We start from the raw sequence: 26,779 nt of genomic DNA, 5'->3' as shown, positions 1-26,779 counted from the left end.
ATCAATCACCTTCTTTCCACCATAAGGTCAGAAATGGAGATGTTTCAGGATGATTTCACAATGTTCGGCACCATTTACGGCTCTGATACTGAAGTAGTGTCTGTCCGTATGCAGCAAGATTTAGATGGTATTTGGGCTTGGGCTGCTAAGTGGCAAGGAACATCCATGCCATACAAGTGCCAGGCAAGGGCAATCTCCAAGAAGAGAGATTCTATCCATTGACCCATCTCATTCAATGGCATTACCATCACTGAATCCCTGTCTGTCAACATCCCAGGGGTTACCATTGACCAGAAACTGAACTGGATTAGCCATATAAATGGACAAACTACGAAAACAGGTCAGCGGTTGGGAATTCTGCAGACAGTAACTAATTTCCTGACCCCCTAAAGCTTGTCCACCATCAACAATGCAGAAATCAGGCGTGTGATGGCATCTACTGGATGAGTGCAACTCCAGCCATACCCAAGAAACTTCACTTTACACAGAACAAAGCAGCCTGCTTAATTGGTACCCCCTCCACCTACCCTATACATTCGCCCTTTCCACTTGCCGAAACATGCACTCCCTCCACTACCGATGCTGCACAAATGCAACATTGTGTACCATTTAGAAATGTAGTTTATACTGTAGCAACTTACCAAGGCTCCTTCACCAGCACCTTTCACGCGACCTCCATTATGTGGAAGGACAGGGCCAGTAAATGAATGAGAGCACCACCACCTGCAACTTCCCTCCAAGTCGCACATCATCTTGACTGGGGACTGTATCATTGTTCCATCAATGTTGCTGGGTCAAAATACTGGAACTTCATTCCTAACAGCACTGAAATGTTCCTACAGCACTGCAGTGGTTCAAGAAAGCAGCAATCACTACCTTCTCAGGTAATTAGGGATGAGCAATAAATGCTGGCCAAGCCAGGAATGCTCACATTCCAGGAACTAAAAAAAAAACGTTGTATGACGAGTCCAGCATGCTGGCTTCTTCCTGCTTGGAGCCTGATTATTTGCTATATTTAGAGGCTTAATTGATTTTGAATTGTACCTTTCACTATCCCAGGATATCCAAAAGAAAAAAACCTGCATTTATATTACATATTTTCATAACCACCAATTCTTGATTTCTCTCTTTTTAATGGGACTGTTGATGCTGATGGGTTTTCTTTTTCTTTCCTTTGCAGTACCAGCTGTCACAGGCCCTGGAGGATGTTGGCAACTACAAGCTAAAAGTGCAGACAGTAAGCAAAAACTTTTAAAATCAATGTGACTATGTGAATGCCCCTATAGGAGTAGGCATCTACTATTGCTTATTGGAACTGGTGAGGTTGTGGAAGGGCCTTACAAATCAGTCTGAATAGGTGGAGTGAATAACATGCTGTTCGTTTTGAGACATGGGGAAACTGACATGGATTTTTGAAAAGAACGTAAACTATGTACTCACATCATATTCTAATCACAATCTCCACATTTTAGTTAAACAAAATTGATTGGTTGATGTTATTATTTCCTTTAATAAACACAATTCATCTGTATCTGGCTTTAGTTTCAGAAACTAGTATGCATCAGGGTTGTGCAGTTTGATTACTTTAACCAATGTAATTACTGCACAAAAAGTAAATTAAAAATGTGTTGGTAGTCATATTCACCAAATAATATGAATCATCTTTTTTAATCAGATTTGTTTGTTTTTATTCCTTATCTATTATCTTATGTTCTCTCCTCTTCTAAAGGCATCGTCTCCTTGCTAAATTTCAGTATTTGCATTAGTTGACGTAAGAAATTGAGAGCATCTTGATATTAGGGATAGGCATGAACCTCGGGCCAGTGGTTTTAGCTGGGGGAAGGGTAATTATGAGGCTATTAGGAGAGAATTAGGAAGCATAGGTTGGACTAGGAGATTACAGGGACTGGGAACGTCCGAAATGTGGAGTTTTTTCAAGGAGCAGCTACTGCGAGTCCGTGATAGGTATGTCCCTGTCAGGCAAGGAGGAATTGGTAGGGCTAGGGAACCGTGGTGCACCAAAAAAGTTGATTCGTTGGTTAAAAGGAAAAAGGAGGCTTATGTTCGGATGAGACGTGAGGGCTCGGGTAGTGCACTAGAAAACTTTAGATTGGCTAGGAGGGAGTTGAAGAGTGAGCTAAGAAGGGCTAAAAGAGGACATGAGAAGACTTTGGCTGATAGGGTTAAGGAGAATCCTAAGGCGTTCTATCGGTATGTCAAGAACAGAAGGTTGGTTAGGGCAAGATTAGGGCCAGTTATAGACAGCAGATGGAAGTTATGTGTGGAACCGGAGGAGATTGGAGAGGCATTGAACCAATATTTCTCTTCGGTGTTCACACAGGGGGACATGGATATAGCTGAGGAGGACACTGGGTTGCAGGGGAGTAGAATTGACAGTGTTACAGTTGATAAGGAGGATGTGCTGGATATTCTGGAGGGTCTGAAAATAGATAAGTCCCCTGGTCCGGATGGGATTTACCCCAGGATTCTCTGGGAGGCAAGAGAAGTGATTGCAGAGCCTCTGGCTCTGATCTTCAGGCCGTCGTTGGCCTCTGGTATAGTACCGGAAGATTGGAGGTTAGCGAATGTTGTCCCATTGTTTAAGAAGGGGAACAGAGACTTCCCCGGGAATTATAGACCGGTGAGTCTCACTTCTGTTGTGGGCAAGGTTTTAGAAAAAATTATTAGGGATAGGATTTATAGTTATTTGGAGAGTAATGAATTGATTGGAGATAGTCAGCATGGTTTTGTGGCGGGTAGGTCGTGCCTTACTAACCTTATTGAGTTTTTTGAGAAAGTGACCAAAGAGGTGGATGGGGGTAAGGCGGTGGATGGGGGTAAGGCAGTGGACGTGGTGTATATGGATTTTAGTAAGGCGTTTGATAAGGTTCACCATGGTAGGCTTCTGCAGAAAATGCAGATGTATGGGATTGGGGGAGATCTAGGGAATTGGATCAGGAATTGGCTAGCGGATAGGAGACAGAGGGTGGTGGTTGATGGTAAATATTCATCATGGAGTTCGGTTACGAGTGGTGTGCCTCAGGGATCTGTTTTGGGGCCACTGCTGTTTGTAATTTTTATTAATGATCTGGATGAGGGTATAGCTGGGTGGATTAGTAAATTTGCTGATGACACCAAAGTCGGAGGTGTGGTGGATAGTGAGGAAGGGTGTCATAGTTTGCAGGAAGACTTAGACAGGTTGCAGAGCTGGGCCGAGAGGTGGCGGATGGAGTTTAATGCGGAGAAGTGTGAGGTAATTCACTTTGGTAGGAATAACAGATGTGTCGAGTATAGGGCTAACGGGAGGACTTTGAATAGTGTGGATGAGCAGAGGGATCTAGGTGTATGTGTACATAGATCCCTGAAAGTTGGGAATCATGTAGATAAGGTTGTTAAGAAGGCATACGGTGTCTTGGCGTTTATTGGTAGGGGGATTGAATTTAGGAGTCGCAGCGTTATGTTGCAACTGTACACAACTCTGGTGCGGCCGCACTTGGAGTACTGTGTGCAGTTCTGGTCCCCACATTACAGGAAGGATGTGGAGGCTTTGGAGAGGGTGCAGAGGAGGTTTACCAGGATGTTGCCTGGTATGGAGGGGAGGTCCTATGAGGAGAGGCTGAGGGATTTGGGGTTGTTTTTGCTGGAAAGAAGGCGGATAAGAGGGGATCTTATTGAAACATATAAGATGATTAGAGGTTTAGATAGGGTGGATAGTGATAGCCTTTTTCCTCTGATGGAGAAATCTAGCACGAGGGGGCATGGCTTTAAATTAAGGGGGGGTAGTTATAGGACGGATGTCAGGGGTAGGTTCTTTACCCAGAGGGTGGTGAGGGATTGGAATGCCCTGCCTGCTGCAGTTGTAAATGCGCCTAGTTTGGGGGCGTTTAAGAGATCTGTGGATAGGTTTATGGACGAAAAGGGATTGGTTTAGGTTAGTGGGTCATTGTTTTGTAACTGGTCGGCGCAACATCGTGGGCCGAAGGGCCTGTTCTGCGCTGTAATGTTCTATGTTCTATGCTTAAAGCCACAAAGCATTTATTGCCATCAATAGATAGTCATTTTCAGTAAAGGGTCTGGCAGAATTAATTACGTGACTATACAACTCTCCTCCCTGGCTCCAACTGAGGATCCTCTCCAACTTGGCATACGCGCCCTTACAAATGATTGGCCTAGCTTCCGGCAGGGATACTCCGTAAGGTCTGGCCCTCAGGAGGCTATGCTACCACAATCTACCTATCTGCTTAGCAGTTGGTTATCGTTTATATCTGAGTAGATCCATAAATTTCAACAGGTGCTCTCTATTAGGAGTACTTCAACTTCTATTCACTGCTTGATGTGCTCTTCTGAGACGGACTGGGTGGCAATCAAGACCAGGGATTTCTGGATGAAATTCCCTTCCCTAATTCAGGAATTCTGGGATTAATGATAGGGCCCTCACTGCAATCCAGATTAGATATCCGATAGCTCAGCAGATGTCAGATGTTGAGCCTCAACCCTTTCTGGTCTGTATCTCTGCAGTTGGGTCTTTACCACTGCCATAGCACTGAAACAGTTTGAAATAATTACATTCTGTGCGATAGTGAATATTGTACATTATCCCTTCTCGATTTTTGTGGCATCTCCGTATATTTTGTTGGTATATATATAGACTTTGAAACAGGCACTTTATAGGCTTGTTGACAAATAAATCAAAAGGGTCAGTGGCAACATAAATATTAAGTTGGTTGATCGACAGAACTGGGTAATGGTGAATAGTTATTTTCCAAGCTGGAGGAAAGTATATGTGGTGCTTCCCAGCAATTGGTTTTAGGCCTATTGCTTTGCTTGATGGTATATTAGTGACATGGAGAGTGGTGCACAGGGCATAGTTTCAACATGTACGGACAACACTGAACTTGGAAATATTGTGAACTGTGAGAATAATGGGAGCCATCAAGAGAACATAGCTTGGTGGAATGGCACACACATGGCAGAAGAAATTTCTGCCATATGCCCCCTCCTCCCCCCACCCCTCCCCCCCATCATACTGGCGTGCAACTTGCTTCTCTCCCAAAAAGTGATTGAGTGTGAGATAATTGTGGTGCGGAGCATGCCTGAGGGACTGACACGCATTGTTCCATTGTTCTTGCCATTATGACACTTAGGATTTTTTTGGAAAATTCCGCTGTACCTCTCTTGATCCTTCTAATGCCTCTTATACTGTCAAACTATTTGCCTAATGTCTGGTATTTGATTTGGTACAATCTGCAACCAATTCTAATCCCCTTCCTAGTCACTGCCTGAGACTGAAGTGGCCTAATTTCAACAATTATTCAACCCCAATATGAGTTTGTGACTACATTCCTTGGTTGTTCTATTGATACTTATTCCTTTAGTCGCCCCAAATCAAAAATTGCCACCTTAGTCTCCTGAGCTAATCTCCTTAGCTTTTCTTCATCCATACTTCCATCTTCTCCTTCCCCACCTCTGACTCAACTTTTGTTTACTGTACTTAATTTCTCTTCTTTTTGTGCTTATTCTTTATGTCTATGTGAAGCACCTTAAGGTATTTTTCTGTGTTGAAGCTACTGTTGCTGTTACATGGCTCAGCCACTCAATAAGTAAGCTTGAACTATCTTCAGGGTTTCAGGGGTTCAGATTTAAAGTAACTGAACTAGTTGTAACCAATTCTACTGGTGATTCATATGACTTTTGTTTAAAAAGTGCAAGATTGTGTCTATTTTAGGATTATTTTTTAAAAAACAAAAATCCACAGGAATTGTGTTGACATGTTAATGAAATTGCATTAGAAAGCATTCTGATGAACAGTGATCTGAGTGCACGATTTCAAAGAGGAATTACATTTTCAATCAAGGATTCACATGGTAAGTCAGTTGAAGAAGCCAGAATCTAATTCACTTGTGATTCGTAACAGCTTGTCTGTGAAAGAAAATCCATTTCCTTCCTATTGTTGACCAGATTTGAAAGCTGGTCTCTGGAGGGTGCAAGTTACAGATCAAAACTGCTGCCTTAGCCATATGCACTAACTTGTTAAGTACAACTTAACTGTCTGACATGGTTTGAGCAGGTGGCCACAACAGATGTCAAAAATAACCGCACTGGTGATTGTTTGGAGGTTGCGTTTCAGCACGTAACAAATAAAATGGTTTGCATCTCAAATTAGATTGGAATGGTTGAAATGTGACCAAACTGGCCTCAGCTGTGAATTGAGAGCACCTGGGTTTCAAATGAAACCGAAGTTTTACTTTAACATTATTGAACCTTGAATTTCAATTTTACAGCTATAATATTCAGTCCTTGTGTGAAATAACGGAAGAGGCCTTGTGATAAAAATAAAAAAAAGTTGGGAATGCTGAAAATATAGTAAAAACAAAGTGCTGGGAGTACATAGCAGCTTTATTGGCACCTGGTTGGGGAAAGATGAGTTATTTTGGGCACAGTCCTTCATTAGATCAAGGACCTTCACCTGAAATATAAATCTATTTTTTCTCCTTCAGATGGTGTGTATTTTCTACTTTTAACAGGGACTGTCTTGTGCAGTATGTTTGCTTGTTAGATTTAGATATCAGACGTATGCTGCACTGATGGAGTGTTGGAAGCTGCCTGCCTCAGAGAATTGACAGAGACATGTAGGGTGATTTTGAGCATGTGTTAGTGATCCATGGGAACACTATGCAGATGAAAAATATGGCAAGAATTGAGAAGTGTGATTCTTGCCGGTGAGATTGCATTCTCCCAGTTTTCCATGTCCCTTGCCAGTGACACCTTTAGATTCATGTCCACAAAGGGCGAGAACTTCATTTTGTTTTAGCATGCATTTTTATATAATTAGCCAAACCTCTGTCACATGATCCCTCTCTGGCGAGGTTTACAACACCAATTTAAACTGTGGTTCAGTTGAGGAGATCCCGCAGGGATGCAAAAATAAGTGAAGCCCTCGGGGTGCCGGGGATGCCCAGGCAGTGCCTCCTGCATCTCCTGAGAAGCTCCTGCATCGATGTCCTGAGACTGAGATGCTACACCTTCAACAACCACAGCCATCTTTCTTTGTGCTAGATATGACTTCAGCCAGTGGGCAGTTTTTCGTCTCAATTCCCATTGATTCCAGTTTTGTTAAAGTCCTTAATTCTGCACTCATCAAGTGCTGCATGCTGTCGAGGTCAGTTACTCCTCACCTCTGTAGTTTAGCTCTTGTCCATGTTTGGACCAAGGCTGTCATGAGGTCAGAAGCTAATAGGCCCTGGCAGCAACCCAAACTGAGTGTCAATGAACAGGCTATGCTGAGTAAGTAGCACTGTCAACAAAACTTTCCATAATTTTGCTGATGATCGCGAATAGACTGAAGGGTGGTCACTGTCTACATTGGATTTGTCCTGCTTTAGACTGGACATAGCCTGCGCAGTTTTCCACATTGTGGGCAGATGCGGGTATTGGAGCTGTACTGGAACAGCTTGGCTAGGAAGTTAGTTCTGGAGCATAACTGAAGTCTCCACATATTGCTAAAATGTTGTCGAGGCTGTAGTCTGTGCTGTATTCAGTGCCTTCAGTCATTTCTGAATGTCATGTAGTGTGAATTAAGTTGGCTGAAGACTGGAACCTGTGATGTTGAGGACCTTGGGAAACTGAAATGTATCAACCATTTGGCATTTCCAGCTGAAGATTGTTGTAAGTACTCCAGCCTTGTCTTTTGTACGATGTGCTGGGCTTCCCCATCATCCAGAGTGGAATTGTTTGTGGAACCTCTTCCTCTAATTTTTTGTCGAATTGCCCATGACCATTCATGATTGGATGTGGCACAACTGCAGAGCTTAGCTCTGATCCGTTGGTTGTGGAATCGCTTACTATCTCCACTATTTGTTATGCAAGTAGTCCGGCATTGTAAGGATGCTTCATTTTAAGGTGCTGCTCCTGGCATGCCCTTCTGCACTCTTTATTGAACTGCTAGGTATGTGAAGTATGCTGGGTTTGGGGTGGCCCCACAGGGAGGACGTACCTTTTCAACATCAGTTTTTCTCTTTTGAACTGAACAGTAAGTTAGCAGTGTCTGTAACTTAGATGAAATAACTACCTATCGACTGTGATCAGATCCAGTATAGTTTGATGTGGCAAAGCCACTCACATGGAGAGAGAAAACTGTGTCAGACATTACAACGTCTGGGCATACACACTTTAACACGAATCCTAATGATAAAGCTGTGTGGTGATCTGCAATAGATAGCATTTTTTGCATGGCTAAGCATTTCCATAAATATCAAATGTAAGAGGCTTTTACTTTCTCTTTTTACCTGTCAATTGGGAAGGAGAAAAGTACCTTGTATTACCCTCTGACTGCTTTAGCACAACTTACCAAGAAATGTATGACCAATCAGGAGCATTTAGATGTTCAAATTTAGATTTGACACTGTTGTAATGGCACAATGCATGATGGAGGGTGTCTTCAGTGGGAAGGCAGGACTTTGTCATTGCAAGGACTGTTACATTTTTCAGTAGTTGCATGATTGCTTTAAGAGCCGGTTGCATGATTTGGTGATTATGTCAGGGTGTTTCACAGGCTGCTGTTGAGTTTCATGTTCTGTTCTGTGCAGTGAGCATCTCTTCTATTTAATCTATTGTGTGTTTGAATCCGCGTGTGCAAACCACATCTTTTCCTTTAAAACTTACAACCCCTAACATAGTTACAAAAAGAAAATTGACGACAAGTTGGGATTTTGTTTCATCATGAACTTTGAGAAGAAAAATATTATGGGTCCTCACATTTCAAACATTCAAAAGCTGGGGAAAAGCAACAACAGGATTGAGTGCCAATGCAGGAAGACCAAGAAGGAAAAAAACTGAGTTTAAAGAAGGGTATTTTTCTGGCCAGAGAAGGGTGAGATTCCAGGTGGTATTTTGCATATTTAAAAATAAGGCATGCTTTGCTGTACAACTGTGATGATTTGAAAATAACAAGACATTAAGTCTACAGCCCCCATGGTAAAAAGGGGAGTACCGGGAAGACAGAAAATTAATATACTGAGCAGTTTTGAGTCACTAGTGCCTGCAAGAGAAATGGCGGGTCAATTAGGATTCATGGGGCCTTCCAATGAAGAAAATTTATTAATGGAATTCCTGCGCAGAGTGTTTTCCGTACTTTGTACAAGTGAATAAAATTGCACACGAGCTGCTTGTACCAGCTTTTCTCAGTAGGAAATAAACCTTCTATTTGCTCTGATGCTTGTTTCATCCAGCAAAGAGAGAAACCAAAACTTATGATGTCTGGACATAGAACTTTGAAGAGCATTACTCTTCAAAGCCACTGTTCCTCGTGGAATGGTTCAGGTTCCACTGAAGGAATCAAGTGGAAGGCGAAAGTATTGCCATTTTGTGGCAATCTTAAAAAGGCTGACACAACATTGAGTTTGGTGAGTCATTAGAAGATATTTTTCAAGATCATCTAGTTTGTGAACTCTAAAATGAGTTATTCAAAGAAGATTGCTTACTAAACAAGCTTTGATCTTAAAGAGAGCAGTAGAAATCACAGTGTCCATGGAACTGACTACTAAAGCAGCTGGTGCAGGAATGAAGATCCACAAGTTGGGAACTGCCCATGAGAAGTCAAAACAGCAACAAGCACGTCACAGATGTGCCAAAATGGACCATGCAGTGAGTGAATGCTAGAACAAGGATAGTCAATACAAGAATTATGACAAAATGAGTCACATTGCATAAGATTGTTGGGCTAAACCAGCTTCTGCCAAGAAGAATATTTAGAAGAATAATCTGGGTACCTTCATGAAGAAGAACAAGTTACATTCTACAAAAATAATTTACAACGTGGAAGAAAAGAATCAGTGCTCTGAAGAAGACAATGTCCAGAAATATGAAGAGCTCCAATTGTGTCTTATCATCAGGGTGAATCATTTAGATTCTGGATGATTCTGAAGTTAAGTAGACAATCTATTAGGATCGAGGTTGCTACTGGTTCTGCTGTATCTTGAATTCCTGAGACTGTGTACCAACAAGAAACTAAAGCATCTTCCTTTAAAATCTGTGGATATGATTTTAAGAACATAACATGGATGAGATTGAGCCAGGAAATGGTTACATCATGGTCAATGTAGAGTTAAGTGAACAAACAGCAAAGTGCCTCTCCATGCGGTCTGTGGCAATTTTCCAGTTCTATTTGGGAGATCATTACTGAAAAAGATAAAGCTTAAGCTGTCCACAAATTGGTTGTAACCAGAACAGATCTACAGCATCTTTTGGTTAAATGCAAGAGTGTATTCAAAGAGACACTTGGCTCAATGAAGGGACATCAAGTGAAGCTCAAGATAAAGCCTAATAGTCAACCATCATGTCTTAAAACAAGAGTGGTGCCATATGCAATTTGTCCTAAGGTTGAGGGCTTGTTAATACTAGTGTGTTAGAGCAGGTTGCAATGAGTGACTGGGCTACTCCCATCTTATCTGTCATGAGATCAGATGGTTCAGGTCGTATTTGTGGCAATCCAGTGTTATGTACTGATCAATATTCACTTCTTTTAATTGCAGATTTGTTTGCTTGTTTATCAGATGGGCTGAAATTCAATAAGATTGACCTTTCACAAATGGATCTGCAGATATGTGAAGTTGCTGAACCTTAATTGTTGTTCAGCATCATTACTCGTAAAGATATTTTTATTATAAAAGTTTACCTTTTGGAATGACATCTGCATCAGCCCACTCCAAAGATCGATGGATCAAATTGTAAATTGTTTTTCTGGTGTGCAATGTTACCTGGGTGATATTCTAACTGCAGGGTCCAGTGAACAAGAACACTAAAATAATTTGGAAGCAATGTTGGAACGTCTTCAAACACATGGTCTGTGTATCAAGAAAGAAAAGTTTGACTTTTTCCAGATATCAGTTTACTATTTGATCATGTTACTGATAATAAAGACCTACATGAAGCACCTAAAAAGATGGACAATATTGGAGAAGCACCTCCAATTAATTTTGCTAATATTCTTTATTTTTCGCCAGTAGATCATTTCCCTGTGACATTTTCTCAAGTTCAGAGCCATACTAGAGATGATCCCGTGATGGGGCAGGTGCTGGATATGGTATTGAAAGGAGGGAAAGCTGGAATGCATCATGCATAAATACATAAAAGCAAAATACTCTAGAATCCAAAACAAAAAGAGAAAATGCTGGAAAATCTTAACAAGTCTGACAGTGTCTGTGGAGGGAGAATAGAACTAAAGTTTTGAGTCTGGATGACCCAAAAGGTGTGGCTATGGGTACTGGTATGGGTCTCAGCTATGTCTGTCTCATTATGAGATACGTGGAACATTTCTTGTTCTGGTCCTACTTCTGCCCCCTCCCACAACTGTCTCATCAGTACATCGCGTATTTTGGTGACACTTCATGCTCCCATCTGTACCTGGAAAGATTTATCATTTTGCTTCCAATTTTCACCTCTCTATCACCTTCACATGGTTCATCTCTGGTACTTCTCTTCTGTTTCTTCACCTCTCTGTCTCCATTTCTAGTGATAGACTCTCCAACAGTATCCATTATAAGCCCAATAAATAGTGATGTCTTGAGGAGTGCACATATTATAGAGAAGGTGTTTTAAAATGCATCAAGGTAGATAAATCCCCGGGACCTGATGAAGTGTATCCCAGAACATTGTGGGAGGCTAGCAGAGATAATTGAATCATTGGCAGCCACAGGTGAGGTGCTTGAAGAGTGAAAGGAGGCAAATGTGGCTTTGTTTAAGAAGAGCTGCAGGGAAAAGCTTGGGTGAGCCTAACGTCTGTAATGGGTAAGTTGTTGAAGGTGTTCTGAGAGACAGGACCTACAGGTATTTAGATAGGCAAGGACTGATTTGCATGGCTTTGTGAGTGGAAAATCACGTCTCACTAATTTGAGTTTTTTGAAGTGGTAACCAAGAAAGTAGATGAGGGCAGTGCAGTTGATGTTGTCTACATAGACTTTAGCAAGGCCTTTGACAAGGTGCTGCATGGTAGCTTGTTGCATAGTATTAAATCTCACGGGATCCAGGGCGATGTAGCCAATTGGATACAAAATTGGCTTGATGACAGAAGACAGTGTGGTTGCAGAGGGTAGTTTCTGAAATTAGTGACCTGTGACCAGCGGTGTCCTTCAGGGATTGGACTGGGTCCAATGTTGTTTGTCATTTATATTAATGATTTGGATGAGAATTTAAGAGACATGGTTAGTATGTTTGCTGATGACACCAAGATTGGTGGCATAGTGGACAATGAAGAAGGTTACCTCAGATTGCAATGGGATCTTGATCAATTGGGCCAGTGGGCTGATGAATGGCAGAAGGGGTTTAATTTAGAAAAAATGCAAGGTGCTGCATTTTGGCAGATTGAACCAAGGCAGGACTTACTCAGTTAATGGTAGGACGTTGGGGAGAGTTATAGAACAAAGAGATCTAGGGGTACAGGTTCATAGCTCCTTGAAAGTGAAGTCACAGATGGATAGAGTGCTGAAGAATACATTCGGCTTGCTTGGCTTAACTGGCCAGAACATTGAATGCAGAAATTGGGATGTCTTGTTGAAGTTGTACAAGACATTAGTAAGGCCATACTTGGAGTACTGTGTGCAGTTCCAGTCACCCTATTATAGAAAGGGTATTATTAAACTGGAAAACATGCAGAAAAGATTCAGTCGGATGCTACTGAGGCTTGATGGTTTGATTTTTAAGGAGGGGCTGGATAGACTGGGATTTTATTCTCTGGTGCGTAGGAGGCTTAGCAGTGATCCTACAGAGATCTATAAAATAATGAGGGGCATAGATAAGGTAGATAGTCAACATCTTTTCCCAAAGTTAGGAGAGTCTAAAACTAGAGAGCATAGGTTTAAGGTGAGAGACACAAAAGGGTCCAGAGAGGAATTTTTTTCACATAGAGGGTGGTGAGTGTCTGGAATGAGTTGCCAGAGATAGTAGTAGGGGTGGATACAATTTTTCTTTAAAATGCATTTAGACTGTTACATGGGTAAGCTGGGTATGGAGGGATATGGCCAAACGCGGACAATTGGGATTAGCTTAATGGCAAAAACTGGGCGGCATGGACAAAGTTGAGCTGAAGGGTGTGTTTCCATGTTGTAAACCTTTATGTGACTCTCACAGCTACCTTGACTACAGTTCTTCACACCTCATATCCTGTAAGGACTCCATCCCATTCTCTAAGTTCCTTCACTTGTGCATCATACACATCCTGATTTGAAGCCATATGTGCCATAGCTTGAGTTGATTATCTCAGGTGGGTGTCTATTGTGGGGAATTCTATTGTGGAGGAATGATCATTCCCCCTAATCTTCATGGAAGAGTTCTTCTACAACCACATGACGGACATCCTGGCATAATCCTGATGAAGGAATTGACGTATCGTTATTTTTGCTGGCTGGGTCTAGATGCTCAGAATGAAGAAAAAGTGGGACAGTGTTAATCTTGTGTACAAATAAAAAATACACCTCCATTGTCTCCTTTACCCCATTAGGAGTGGCCTAAAATGCCTTGGCAATGTTTGCACGTAGGTTTTGCTTGTTTGTTTGAGGGGTTATGTGTTCTTAGTCATGATTGATGAACACTCAAAGTGACCAGAAGTTGTTATCATGGGATCTACTACAGCTACTACTGTGGAAGGCTTAGCTGAATCTGAATTGCCTGATGGTTATGCCTTTGCTACTATACCACGTGATAACGATTCAGAATTGGTTGCAAGAGAAATGTCTACAGAAGTTGCAAATCATTCTTCGAGATCAAGAATGGCCAAATTCCAAAGTGTTGTAGACAACCAAAGAAGTATAAATATCCTCATGATTAACTTTCTTATTGATTCTATTTAACGATTAATGATGTATAATACTGCATCTGGAGTATTATTTATCATATATATTGCATTGTAGTAATTTGTTGTTGTAAAGGGAGAGAAACTTTATTTTAATTGGTTGCATGGTTCCTTTGAGAGTCTTTCATATGATTTGTTGCTGACATCATTAGGGTGTTTCACTGGCTGTTCTTTAGTTTGATTTTTTTGTTTTGTACAGAGAACATCTCTTTCAAAACACTTGTGTTATTTTAAATCTGTGTGTACAAAACCACATATTTTTCTTTGTTTAAATCCTACAACCCCTAACATAGTTTAGACATTACAATTATGATATGGTGCGCCCAATACTGAAATGAATAAATGCATCTGCACAGGTAGATTGGTAAGAATGAAGTCAATTAGGTTTTCCTCTCATGTTGTTTCTCTCACCATCTGTTGTATCCCAGTCTGGTAGATTTGTATTTCAGGACTTGGCCAGCTCAGTTGTCACTCTTGGTGATGGACGTTGAAGTCCGTCACCAAGACATTGGTGTATGTAAATCCGTAGAGTTTTCCCCATGTGATGTGGTGCTCAGTTGTGAACACTTTCCCTCTGTATTGTTTGGGTCAGAGCTTTCCCGTGTGCTTGGGGCAGTCCTGTTACAGACAGAAAGCAGTTTAATTGAACAAACCCAAATTTATTTTCTTAATGTATTCTTTGATATCTGGCAGGTTGCAGACTCATGCTGATTACTTCACTTTGCTTGTAGAGATGAATTCCATGATGTGGTGAGCTTGTAAAGCTGAATTAATCTTGTAGATGCTAGTTAAAAGTTCCATTAGAGAACAGTGTAAATGGGTACCAGGCAATTAAAAACTGGTTAAACCTCTGGTTCTACTGCCTGATTGAGGGCTGATGGCTGTCTGAGTTTTTCAGCTTCGTTAGGTGACACAGCAGGTTCTAACAGTTTGGGTTGGGGAGGAGTGTCATGTGACATGCCTCCCAATTCCCTGCTAAAGGATGTATAGCCCTTTGATTGGCTTCTTGATGTTCAATGTTTTAACTATTAAGTTCAACAGAGGCTTTGGGGTCATTTGTTCTCGCAGACTGATTGACTCCTTTTGAGCAAGGGGAAGAGATAAAGTGAACAGGATAAAGTTGTTTCCCTTGGTGGAGAATTCCAGACCTGGGGGACATAGATTCAAGATCCAGAGTCCAAAGATGTGCGGGTTAGGCTGATTGGCCATGTTAAAATTGTCCCTTAGTATCCTGAGATGTGTAGGTTAGAGGGATTAGCGGGTAAATATGTCGGGATATGGGGATAGGGCCTAAGTGGGATTGTGGTCGGTACAGGCTTGATGGATCATATGGCCTCTTTCTGCACTGTAGGGTTTCTGTGATTCTAAGATAAGTGGGAGCCAGTGTTGAAGGGACACGAGGAAGAACTTTTTTTATGCAGACCATGGTGGGTATCTGAAATTAACTGCCCAAGTTGGTGGTGGGGGCAGAGACCCTGAATAATTTTAGAAAGTATCTGGATCTGCTCTTTAAGTGCTGTAAGTTACAGGGGTATGGCCATGTGCAGCAAGGTGGGAAAGGCCACCTGGGTGTTCTTGGGCTGGCATGGACAATATGGACTGAATAGGCTCCCTTTTTTTATTCAATTTGTGGAACATGGGTGTCACTGACTGGCCAGCATTTATTGCTCATCTGTAGTTGTCCGAGGGCAGTTGAGAGTCAATCACATTATTGTGACTCTGGAGTCACATGTAAACCAGATCAGGTAAGGACGGCAGATTTCTTGCCTAAAGGGCATTAGTGAACTTGATGGGTTTTTCCGACAATCAATGATGGCTATATATCATTAGTAGATTCCTAATTCCAGATATTTTTTATTAAACTCAAATTTCGCTATCTGTCATGGCAGGGTTTGAACCTGGGTCCTCAGAGCATTAGCTGAGTTTCTGGATTAATAGTCTAGTGATAATACCACTGGGCCATCGCCTTCTCATTCTGTCCTATAACTTTTCTGTGGTTCTAAGGCCTGGCCTTAGAAATGTAAACAACCTTATGATCCTTTGGCATTTGATCCTTGCAATTACCAGGGGAGGGAGGGGAAGGAGACCTTTCTTTAGAGATAGTGAAGGGTGGCTGTTCTGATTGCCAACAAGTTCCTTTGGTATGAGTCATTGCATTCACATGGCTTGAGTCCTTCTAAAACTTTTAGTCCAATTTTAAAAAAATTCTCAATTACCCAGGATAACACTTTTTTTTAAAAATAGGGTGAGGTCTTAGCTCTGGGACAGTCCTATCTCAGCCATGACTTTTTAAATCTTTCATACGATGCGAGTGTCACTGGCAAGGTCAATGTTTATTGCACTCGAAAGTGAGTTGCTTTGTTAGTAGTATTGCATTTCGAAAGCACTTATCATTTCCTCAGGATATTCCAAAGTGCTTTCCATTATTGCAATGTAGAAAATATAGCATCCAAGATGTGCGCAGTCAAGGTGTATTGGTGGCATGATGGCACACTGTTTAGCACTGCTGCCTCACAGCCCCAGGGAGCTGAGGTTGATTCCCACCTTGGGTGACTGTAGAATCTGCATGTTTTGCCCATGTTTGTGTGGGTTTTCTCTGGGTGCTCCGGTTTCCCCCCACTGTCCAAAGATGTGCAGGTTAGGTGGATTAACCATAATAAATCGCACCTTTGTGGTCCAGGATGTGTAGGTTAGAGGGGTTAGTGATGTAAATACTGGGGTTATTGGGATAGGGCTTAGGTTATGTACTGTTGGAGAGTCGGAACAGATTCAATGGGCTAACTGGCCTCTTTCTGCACTGAAGGGATTCAATAAGTAAGGTTCCACAAACAGCAAAGTGCAGTAATGAGCAGAAAATCTGTTGGTTGCGGGATAAGCATTGGCAAGGAGACCAGGAAGAACAAATGTTCTGTGAAATAGCGCCAAAAGATCTTTTATATGGTTAGTTCTTCACTAGAGTGGCAATCATGATTGTGTGCTGAAGGTTCTGGAGTGGGACTTGAACCCACAGTATTCTCACTCAAAAGCGAACATGCTATGACTTGGATGTAGCTGATGCTGTGCAAAATGACAGTGGGCAATCACAGAGGCATTTTCAAGATATCTTCTCTGCACAATGTTCCGTTTAGTATTTAGAGCCTTCCATTCCATTTACTTCCCCTCCATAATTATATAATGCAATTTGAAATGCATTGGCAGGTATCTCTGAAATCTTGTATTCATTCCATGCAGTTGGTATCTGTGGTTCTATGCGCACTTTCATGAATAAAAGATCATACAAGGCTTTCGAGTTTCTTATTTAAATTGTTTTCTTAATTCCTGTTTTGACTGATAGAGTAGTTCAGTCATCAGAAAATCATTTTTGCCTGGAAGCATTTGGATCTTAGATTGAGATTTTTAGCAACTGATTTAATTGAGCCAACTTCCGCAGAATGCTGCAAATTGCAGAAATGCCAACATGCAATATCGATACACATTTTGAATTGCTCTGTAATATCTAATTTTCTTGCTGAATTGCCAAAATTAGCGAACTGAGAAACTATCAATATTCATATACTCAGATGTTATATGAAAACTTGGCGTTCCTTGTATTAAATATGACAAACTGTTACTTCTGATATTACTGTGATTACAGTAACAAGTGAATAGCTATGTATGTGAACACAAAACAATATGAGAAATTGGTGATCAAAATGACAGTAAAATTAAAGCCCTTGATTAGAGTTGGTATGTCCTGGCAAAAATATACACCATGACCAGCACTTGGAACATAATATCATCTCATCAAATGCTTTCTTTCACATACCATGAACAATTTGCCCTCCTGTGCACTGTACTCAACCTATTTAATTTCCCAAGGACAAGCTGTGCGAAGTTTGTCATCCTCAAAACAAGTAATTCTCTAACCTTGCGTACATACTCCTTGTGCTTTCCTTGATATGACTGTGCTATAGAAGTTAGGGGTTTAGAATCTAGTCCAGCTAACATTTTATCATCATCATCTAGCTCTTTATTTTAGAAGTTTATAAATTGATGCATTAACTGTGTCAAGATCAAAACCATTGTAATAATTATATCACAAATGTGTTTTGCTGTAAAAATATTTAAAAATTCATGTTTTAATTTTTGAGTGGACTTATGCATTTGACAAAGACAGCTTAAACTGTCGAAGATAATTAGGAAGAGTGAAGCAGACGGTTAGCTGAGCTTGTTAAACCAATGTTTGAAGGTCTTTCTTAGCAGATATCACATATCACTCAGGAAGTAAAGGTTATCAACTTAAAATCCTGAGTATCTGAAGCCCTAGAAACTGCATAATTTAATCTGCTGATATGGTTTTTCTCTCTCCTGTCCACTATCTTTGAAATCTATAATCATCTTTTTCTGTTGTTTGGTCCATCTGATTTATCTTGATAGCCATTCACTTCTAATAAAATATACAGTTACCCCAGTGAAAATAATGTCATGAGTCCTGTCTTATTTAAGAAATGTTCAAATTCACTGATATCATGACTCGATATTGCCATCTTGAGTAAAACATTGAGAAAAAAATATTGATGCAATGAAAGGACCAATTTACTCAAGTGGGATTGGCATTTCTCTTCATATGACCAGATTTTTTTCAGACCTATTTGTCATCACTGCATTCTAGCAGCTGAGTGGATGTAATAACATCGGGAAAGAAGAGGTTAATAGTTACTGTGCAGTGACAACCTTCAAAAAAATGCTAATGAAATAATTTACAAGTGATGAAAGTAGGCTGTCACCAACGCAATAATTAGATCAATTAAACTTGATGGACTTAGTTTTCCAACTTTTGAATAAAATCTACCCCAATAAGTTATTCTGATCACAGTTCCTCTCAGCAGTGAAAGGTTATGAAAGAGGCTCATTAGTTAGTTCTTCCTTAATTAGGAATGTCAACTGTAAGAAATGTAAAGACTTCTCAGTTGTGTCACATCAAAGTACTTCTTTCATTAAAATTCCAAATTTTTCTTGGTCAATTTAAACTACTATAGATATGTAAAATCACTTTGACCTTGGTATGTTTTAGTTCATGACACATGGGACCTAAGAGCTTCAATATAAAGCAATTTGAAAATCAACAAACAGTGGCTAGAAAAAAGAGATTTTATCAGCAGAAATAGAGTTCCCTAAAGCTGAAATGGAACAACAGATATGTGTCTGGACAGCAGACATTCATTAAAATGTAATTATTAACAGGACACAGTCAGTCTTTGGCAGTCTATGCTAATGAAATCTCAACAAATATATGCTGACAAATTTCATCATTAATAATCTGAGCTTCTTCCAAATACAGGGCACAAGCTTAAAGTGGTTAGCTGACGTTGAAGTGTTCTTTCTCACAACATGACAGACTCTGTGATTTCTGGTGCACTGATCATTTGTCCAATGCCAATTTGTTCTTGCCTGATAATACCATACTATGTAACCATTACAGTCTATCCTCTTCTGCCTATAGTGCCGAAAGATTTAAGATTTAGCCTCTGTGCGTAACCACAGCAAATACATAATGATGACTCCTGTTTGACATGAACACAGTTTCCATCTGCCTCATTTCCTTTAATGCAGTTCAAACATTTGAAAACAGGAGCTTGCTCTGGAGGAAAAGATGTGTCTCAATTTGGATTGCACCATTGCATGATAAAAGTTGTTGGTGAAAGTGAAATCCAATACAATATAATGAGAACCATTATGTACATTATTTTGAATATAAAACATGTTCTTAGCATTGTATTTCTAGCAAACAAGCCATTCAGCCTTGTTGATCCATTTTGGAGTTTATGCTCCACATTGAATCTCCTCCCCTTTCCCATCTAACTCTATTAACATATTCCTGTATTCCTTTTTCCCTTAGGGGTTTAGCCAGCATATTCTTAAATGTAATTATTCTGGTCACCTTAGCTGCTACTTGTCGGAGTGAGCCGAACACACTCTGGGCAAAGAAGTTTCTCTTGTATTGATTAGATTTATTAGTGATTATCTTACATTGATGATTTGATTTAATTTATTATTGTCACATGTATTAATTATACAATGAAAAGTATTGTTTCTTGCGCACTATACAGACAAAGTATACCATTCATAGAGAAGGAAATGAGAGCGTGCAGAATGTAGTGTTACAGTGGGTTTAGAGCTAAGGTGTAGATAAAGATCAATTTAATACAAGCTAAGTCCGTTCAAAAGTCTGACAGCAGCAGGGAAGAAGCTGCTCTACAGTCAGTTGATACGTGACTTCAGACTTCTGTATCTTTTTCCAGATGGAAGATGGTGGATGAGAGAATGGCCGCGGTGCGTGAGGGTCCTTAATTATGCTGATTGCTTTGCTGAGGTAGAGGGAAGTGTAGACAGAGTCCATGGATGGGAGGCTGGTTTGCGTGATGGATTGGGCTACATTCACAACCTTTTGTAATTCCTTGCGGTCTTGGGCAGAGCAGGAGCCATACCAAGCAGTAATACAAACAGAAAAAATTCTTTCTATGGTGCATCTGTAAAAGTTGGCCCCAGGTTTAGCAGTCCCCCACAAGAAAAAAAAGAGTTCAGCTCCTACAACACCTTTAATAACCTCAGGACCTTCAAAATTCTTTGCAGCCAATGAAGTCCATTCACTGTTGTAATGTACAGAGTGTTATAGCCCACTTACATATTGTACACTTGTGCAAACAACACTGCAATAATCTGTTATTGTGAAATTGATTGAAGGATAAGTATGGCCAAAATACTGGGAGTAAGTCCCCTACACTTCTTCAAAGTGGTACCATGAGCTTTTTGTGTGACCTGAGGGGGCGAACAAGTTCTTAGTTTAAGGTTTGGTGACATCTGTACTAGTGCAGTACTCTGAATACTGCACTCGAGTTCCAGACTACATTTTTGTGGTAACGCCCTGGAGTAGAAGTTGAACCCACAGTCTTCCAACTTCGAGGTGAGAATGCTATAAACTGAGCCATCACTGACATTAAGAGTGGACATAGAGAAGATATTTTCATGTCAAACCCTTTCATAATCACAAAGATCTCTGTCAGGTCATCCCTCCATCTCCTCTTTCGAGAATGATGAAAACTATTTCTTGTTTTTCCTATGCTCATTTTTGTATGTTAATTAGGCAATATTTATAAACTTTTTTTGATGAGTATGTTTTGTGTTATATAGATTAATTTTTCAAAGACAAATGTGGTGTTCAAAGAGTTGATGAGTAAAGCCACAATGTTCAGTAAAGTTGGGTGGTGTGAATAATTAGAGGTGACAGGTTTATGCGTGTACAAGCAACCAAGGGACACCCTTGACAATGAGTACCAGAGTTGAGATATTATGGTGAGCTAGAGATCCAAATCACAGGATTAATACTGAAATTGGCTATTGATCTTTTTCATGTCAAATTGAAGCTGGACTAATGTATTATGAAGGCTCAATGATGTCAGCAGTGGGCAAACTGTGTCGCATTCTCCCACTCCCAACTGTTCATCCAGTTTGTAATCTTACCAGGTTCTTAAAAATTCATTCATTGAATGAGGGCATCACTTAAGGTCAGCATTTATTGCCCATCCCTAGTTGCCTATGAAAATATGTTGATGAGCCAATGCTGCAGGCAGTTGGTAATGTATTCCCTACAGTTTTGGTTAAGAGTTCCAGGATTTAGACCTAGTGACAATGATGGAATGGTAATATGCTTCTCAGTCACCATGTGCTTGCTATCCCAGCTGTTTTTGGTAATAGAAGTCACAAGTTCAGGAGGTGGTGTTAAAAACATTTAGATGAGTTGCTGCAGTACATTTTGTAGATGGCACATTGCAAACTCTATGCTGGTCCTGAAGGGAGTGAATTTTACAGGTGGCAATTAGGCTGCTTTACCCAGGATGGGTGGCGAACTTCTTGGAGCTAAACACCTCCAGGCAAATGGAGGGTATTCACTCACTCTGATTGTGACTTGTGCCTTAGAGTTGGTGAAAAAGTCTTGGAGAGTTGGGAGGTTAGTCACTCAGTGTGATTACCCAGTTTCTGACTTGCCCTTGTAACTATGACATCTATATAGTTGGTTCAGCTTTTTGGAATTCTAGAACCATAGAATCCCTACAATGAAGAAAGAGGCCATCTCGTCCAAGAATCTGTACCAACTCTCTGAAAGAGCATGCCACCCAGGTCCTCCCTCTACTCTATTTCTGTAACCCTGTTCATTTACCACGGCTAATCCACCTTTGGACATTTAAAGAGCAATTTAGCATGGAATCCACTTTACCTGCATATCTTTGGACTGTGGGAGGAAACGGAGAAAACCCACTCAGACAAAGGGAGAATGTACAAACTCCACACGGTCACCCAAGGCTGAATATGAACCTGGGTCCCTGGCATTGTGAAGCAGTGGAGCTAATCATTGTGCCATTTTGTAGCAGTGTGACATTTTGTCACTGTTGATATACTTTGAAATTGAAGCCACAATTATATTTTAATTGAGCTTCCTCAGTCTTCTGCTTGTCGGCCAATGGTGCAATGGGCAACGCGTCTGACTGTAGTTCAGAAGATTCCAGGTTCGAGGCATGGCTGGTTCGGTGTGAATTTTTGTAAGGGCGGAATGGTGACACAGTGATTAGCACTGCTGCCTCACAGCGCCAGGGACCTGGGTTTGATTCCCGACTTGGGTCATTGTCTGTGTAGAATTTGCACATTCTTCCCGTGTGTGCCCGGGTTTCTTCTGGGTGCTCCGGTTTCCACCCACAGTCCAATGTGGTCGGTGCAGACCCAATGGGCCAAATGGCCTCCTTCGGCACTGCAAGGATTCTATGATTCTAGTTAAATGGCATAAAAACGTTTTCATTTCTTGAATGTTATAATAGCTTGTCTTGTCTGGAAATTCGGCACTTCGACCAGTTTCTTCTAAAACTTGTTTACGCAGGTGCTCTTACTCTTGTTGATTTGATTTATTATTGTCACGTGTATTGGGATACAGTGAATAATATTGTTGCTTGTGCACAATGCAGACAAAGCATACCATTCACAGAGTGCATGGAAAGGAGGAGAGGGTGTAGAATATAGTGTTACACTTAGAGCTAGGAAGTCGAGAAAGATAAACTTAACATAAGGTAGGCCTATCCAAAATTCTGATGGCAGCAGGGAAGAAGCTGTTAGTTGATACATGACTTCAAAATTTTGTACCTTTTCTGGAATCTGAAGAATCTGAATCTGTGTCAGGAAGAAGGTGGAAGAGAGGGGTCTGGGATGTCGGGGGGTCCTTAATTATGCTGGCTGCTTTTCCCGAGGCAAACAAAGGAGAAGAGTCAATTCATAGTTTAACCCAATTTCAGTAACACCTCCTTATTACACAAACTCCATATGCAAGAACATAGCCCCTTTCCATATATGATAATGGTGGGAATCCGAGGTGCTAGAGTCTGGCTAAATCTGGGGAATACACAAACACTGTCCTTATTTGGTCAGGGCTGAGCACCTCCAATTGCGTTTTTAGGACGTCCAGTCTTGCTCTTGTTCGCCTTTGACCTGTACTTGTGTTTAAACCTCACCTATCCTAATTCCCATCAGGCCTGGTCGTGGAGGCTGTTGACTGCTGTTTAATTTAGATTGTCCAATTCTGCGTCAGGTCTTGTTGCTCAGGCCGTTGGCTATTTGGTCACGCTTGAAATTGCTAATGGCTATTTTAACTCTCCTGATTAGGCAGGGATCGAGTGAAAAAAACAGTTGAAGTGAAGCAGTTTTAATTCCCACTGAATCTCTGCCGATTTGTAACTTTATCGTCACTAATATGTGTGGAGGATGAGACTCATGACATGCTCCAGTGCGAGCCTCATTAGAAACTTTAATTTTGTTTCTATTATATAGTGTAGAGATAAGGGATGCAGCTAGCATGGTGTGGACAATTTATAATATATGGAAGCCAGTACATTTATCACCTTATATGCTGATGATTGCAGTCAGAGTGTTGGTATCTTCACATATCAACCTGTTATGTACATTAGCACTTTTTTTTTGTCAGCCAATCTGATGTACAGATCTTTTCTAGAGCAGTAGGGTAGGTGAATGTAATCATCAGTATTGAAACAGATTGCATGTAAAGAAACACTCGAAATGCAGAGGCTGATCAAGATCAATGTTTCAGATGCTGATTCAAGTGAATGGATATGGTTCAGCTCCTTTTACAAGACTACTGAGAAGATGGGGAGAATTGTGGGTGAAGATCATGGATTTGAATTTGCAGTTTTCACATGGAGTTAGCTAGTGCATTTAGAAGCTGTTGACATATTTCAACTTGCTTCACAAAAATACATGTGCTCAACACTATTGTGGTGTCCAGAGATGCAGAGGTATTTACTAGGATCATTCAGCCCCTGAGGCTTGTGCTGCCATTCAATTAAATCTGATTGTAAGGACTCAATTTATTTCGCTCCATTTCCCTTGATGATGCTCTTTAATAAGCACTTGGTATTAGTCTTTACAAGACTCAAGCTTATCAGAGAAGAAGTAAAGCCTCAAGGAGTTGAAAGATAAATGTAAAATTTTAGATAAGTTAATTACATTAAAGAACAACAAATTGCCAAGTCCAGTGGAGACATCCTTGGATCCTGAGGAAGCAAATAGCTGCGATCCTGGAAATTATATTTTTGAGTCCCATTGTGGAGATATTACAAATAACTGGAGACATCCAAGTCAGATCATCACCCACACTGAACTTCTGCTTGAAGAATCCATTCCTTGTAGTATCACAGCTATTCTCACTGCACCAGCTGAAGATTGTTAACCTTAACATCGAACTACAACTGCTCCCTTTGGTATACAGATGGAAAACTGGATACTGCCATGTAGTACTCAATTTAAAAAGGAGGGTGGGAATAATCCAGGTAATTACAGACTGGTTAGTTTAACATCTGCTGTATGGCAACAGATCAGGAGGTGCAGTTAGATAACACAGAAAAGGAAGGTGCAAGAATTTCATTGTACAATTAACCATGCCTGTTCAATATAATGTTATTTTTGTGCTGCCTCCTGTTCAGTTCTGTTCAGGCAGCATAGCATCTTAATGCTGCCTCCCATTCAATATAATGCTGGCAGCACTTCATTTTTGCGCTGCTTCCTGTTCTGTGTAATTTGGCAGTATATCATCTTCATGCTGTCTGCTGAATCATGATTTCTATGTGTATCTGGTGTTGATTGCATTGTTCATTGGCTGCGTTCAGCATTCATCACGTGGAGATGCTGGTGTTGGACTGAGGTAAACACCATAAGAAGTCTCACAACACCAGGTTAAAGTTCAACAGGTTTACTTGGTTGCACAAGCCGCTAGCTTTCGGAGTGCTGCTCCTTCATCAAGTAAATGGGAGTTCTGTTTACAAACAGGGCATATAAAGACACAAACTGTGTCCTTGTTTGTGTCTTTGTATGCCCTGTCTGTGAACAGAACTCAGCGTTCACTAGCAGAGAATCGAATATTATTAGTTGTGAACAGTATTTAAAATAGTTTCCACTGCTTTAAGTTAGCCTACATCTCTTAAACCATTGTGTCTGCCAGGTGTACTGATATGATTGGAATTGTGTTATGCAATAAAGAACAAAGGCTGACCATGGAAGATAATGGGCACCAAATTTTTATAATGCTGCAATGGAGGTCTTGGTGGAGGAGATGGAAAGGAGGAAAGATACTCTGTATCCACACTGTGGTCAGGAATCTCTTGACACCCATGCTCGAAAGATGGAGGGAGTAGATAGTGGTGGTGACCAATGCCAGGAGTCAAATTCTGAGAACTTGAATGTATGCCACAAGGAGTTAAATGATCTCCCATGAATGGTCAAGTTCAGTGAATGTATTTTTAATGCTGTATTTTACCAATGGCACCATAAGTCTTGGCTATTGTTCAATTTGCCACATCCCATCACTCAATATCTCTATCAATATTTATACGGTTAGCACTGTTGCAAGCTTTACAACTTATAGGCACTGCCAGTGTTGTGACAGTCTCATTCAACAAACAGATTACATGACACTGAGTGGTATACTGCCTTCTCTCTTGCAGAGAAAGATGGGACACAAATAGGGTAACAGGGATGTTCTGGAAGGGGAAAGGTGTACCTGAATACTCCAGCCCATTTGTAGGAGATGGTGCTGGCTGTTATCTTCATAATCCATGATCAGCAATAGTGTTGAATCAGTTGAAGATGAAGGTATGCTGATATTTAATTCTCCTTCTCACAACCCACTTTTCCTTCTCATCTCTTCTGAATTGCACGTTCTAGATGATGCAGGCACTTATTCCTTATTTTACCATCTCCCCATCCTACTGCATAATCCTGGTGCCTTTTTCCTTTCAGATGTCCAAATAGTGTAACCTGGTCAGGTAGCGGAGGAAGATCAAGAAGCTAGTGACGAAGGTGACACACCATCACTTGATTTCACACGTATAACCCCTCAATTAGAGACTAACACTGCATGTATCTTGAGAGGAACACATAGAGGCAGTTCTGCATTTAATAAGGTACCAGTGAGCTGTAGCCAGAGTAGGGAGATGCAAGGTTACACATGAGTTCTGATGCTGAGGAATCAGATGAAGACTTTGTTACCAGGCTGCAGAAGAGACTGTTGGGTAGCACAACAAAATACTTAGTGAATTGGAGGGTGTTATGATTCAAGATCATACACCAAGTTGAAGTATCATTTGGTTAGGGACCAATAGCATTTTGTTAAAAGTAGAAAAAGTTTGAGATTCATGACATTTGTTTGGTGAATAAAAGCACACAATTCCATAGGTTTTGAACAAACAAAAATAAACTTTACAAGGCCAGGAAAGTTAAACAAATAATATCTATCTTATATTAACGTTGAATATTAGAGAATAAAATATATGTAAATTAACAAGCGAACTGTGGTTGAACTCACCACGTTACACAAAAAATAGCAAGTGTGGTAAAGCTGAGTCC

General features: G+C 40.7%; 1 protein-coding gene across 5 annotated transcripts in view; it reads left to right on the top strand.

Moving 5' to 3' along the window:
- The window catches only part of mad1l1 (mitotic arrest deficient 1 like 1), a 924,959-nt gene that overhangs the window by 329,139 nt on the left and 569,041 nt on the right, over positions 1–26,779 (top strand). For all 5 annotated transcript variants that reach the window (XM_080206477.1, XM_080206479.1, XM_080206475.1 and 2 more), the window contains one exon: positions 1,181–1,237. In XM_080206477.1, the coding sequence (XP_080062603.1) occupies positions 1,181–1,237 (57 nt within the window). The remainder of the gene's footprint in view (positions 1–1,180; positions 1,238–26,779) is intronic.

This window comes from Carcharhinus amblyrhynchos, chromosome 18 (genome assembly GCF_965287045.1).
Source record: "Carcharhinus amblyrhynchos chromosome 18, sCarAmb.v2.hapA, whole genome shotgun sequence".
NCBI classification, from domain to species: Eukaryota; Metazoa; Chordata; class Chondrichthyes; order Carcharhiniformes; family Carcharhinidae; genus Carcharhinus; species Carcharhinus amblyrhynchos.
Note: the sequence above shows the minus strand (reverse complement) of the source record. Positions and strands in the feature narration are given on the sequence as shown.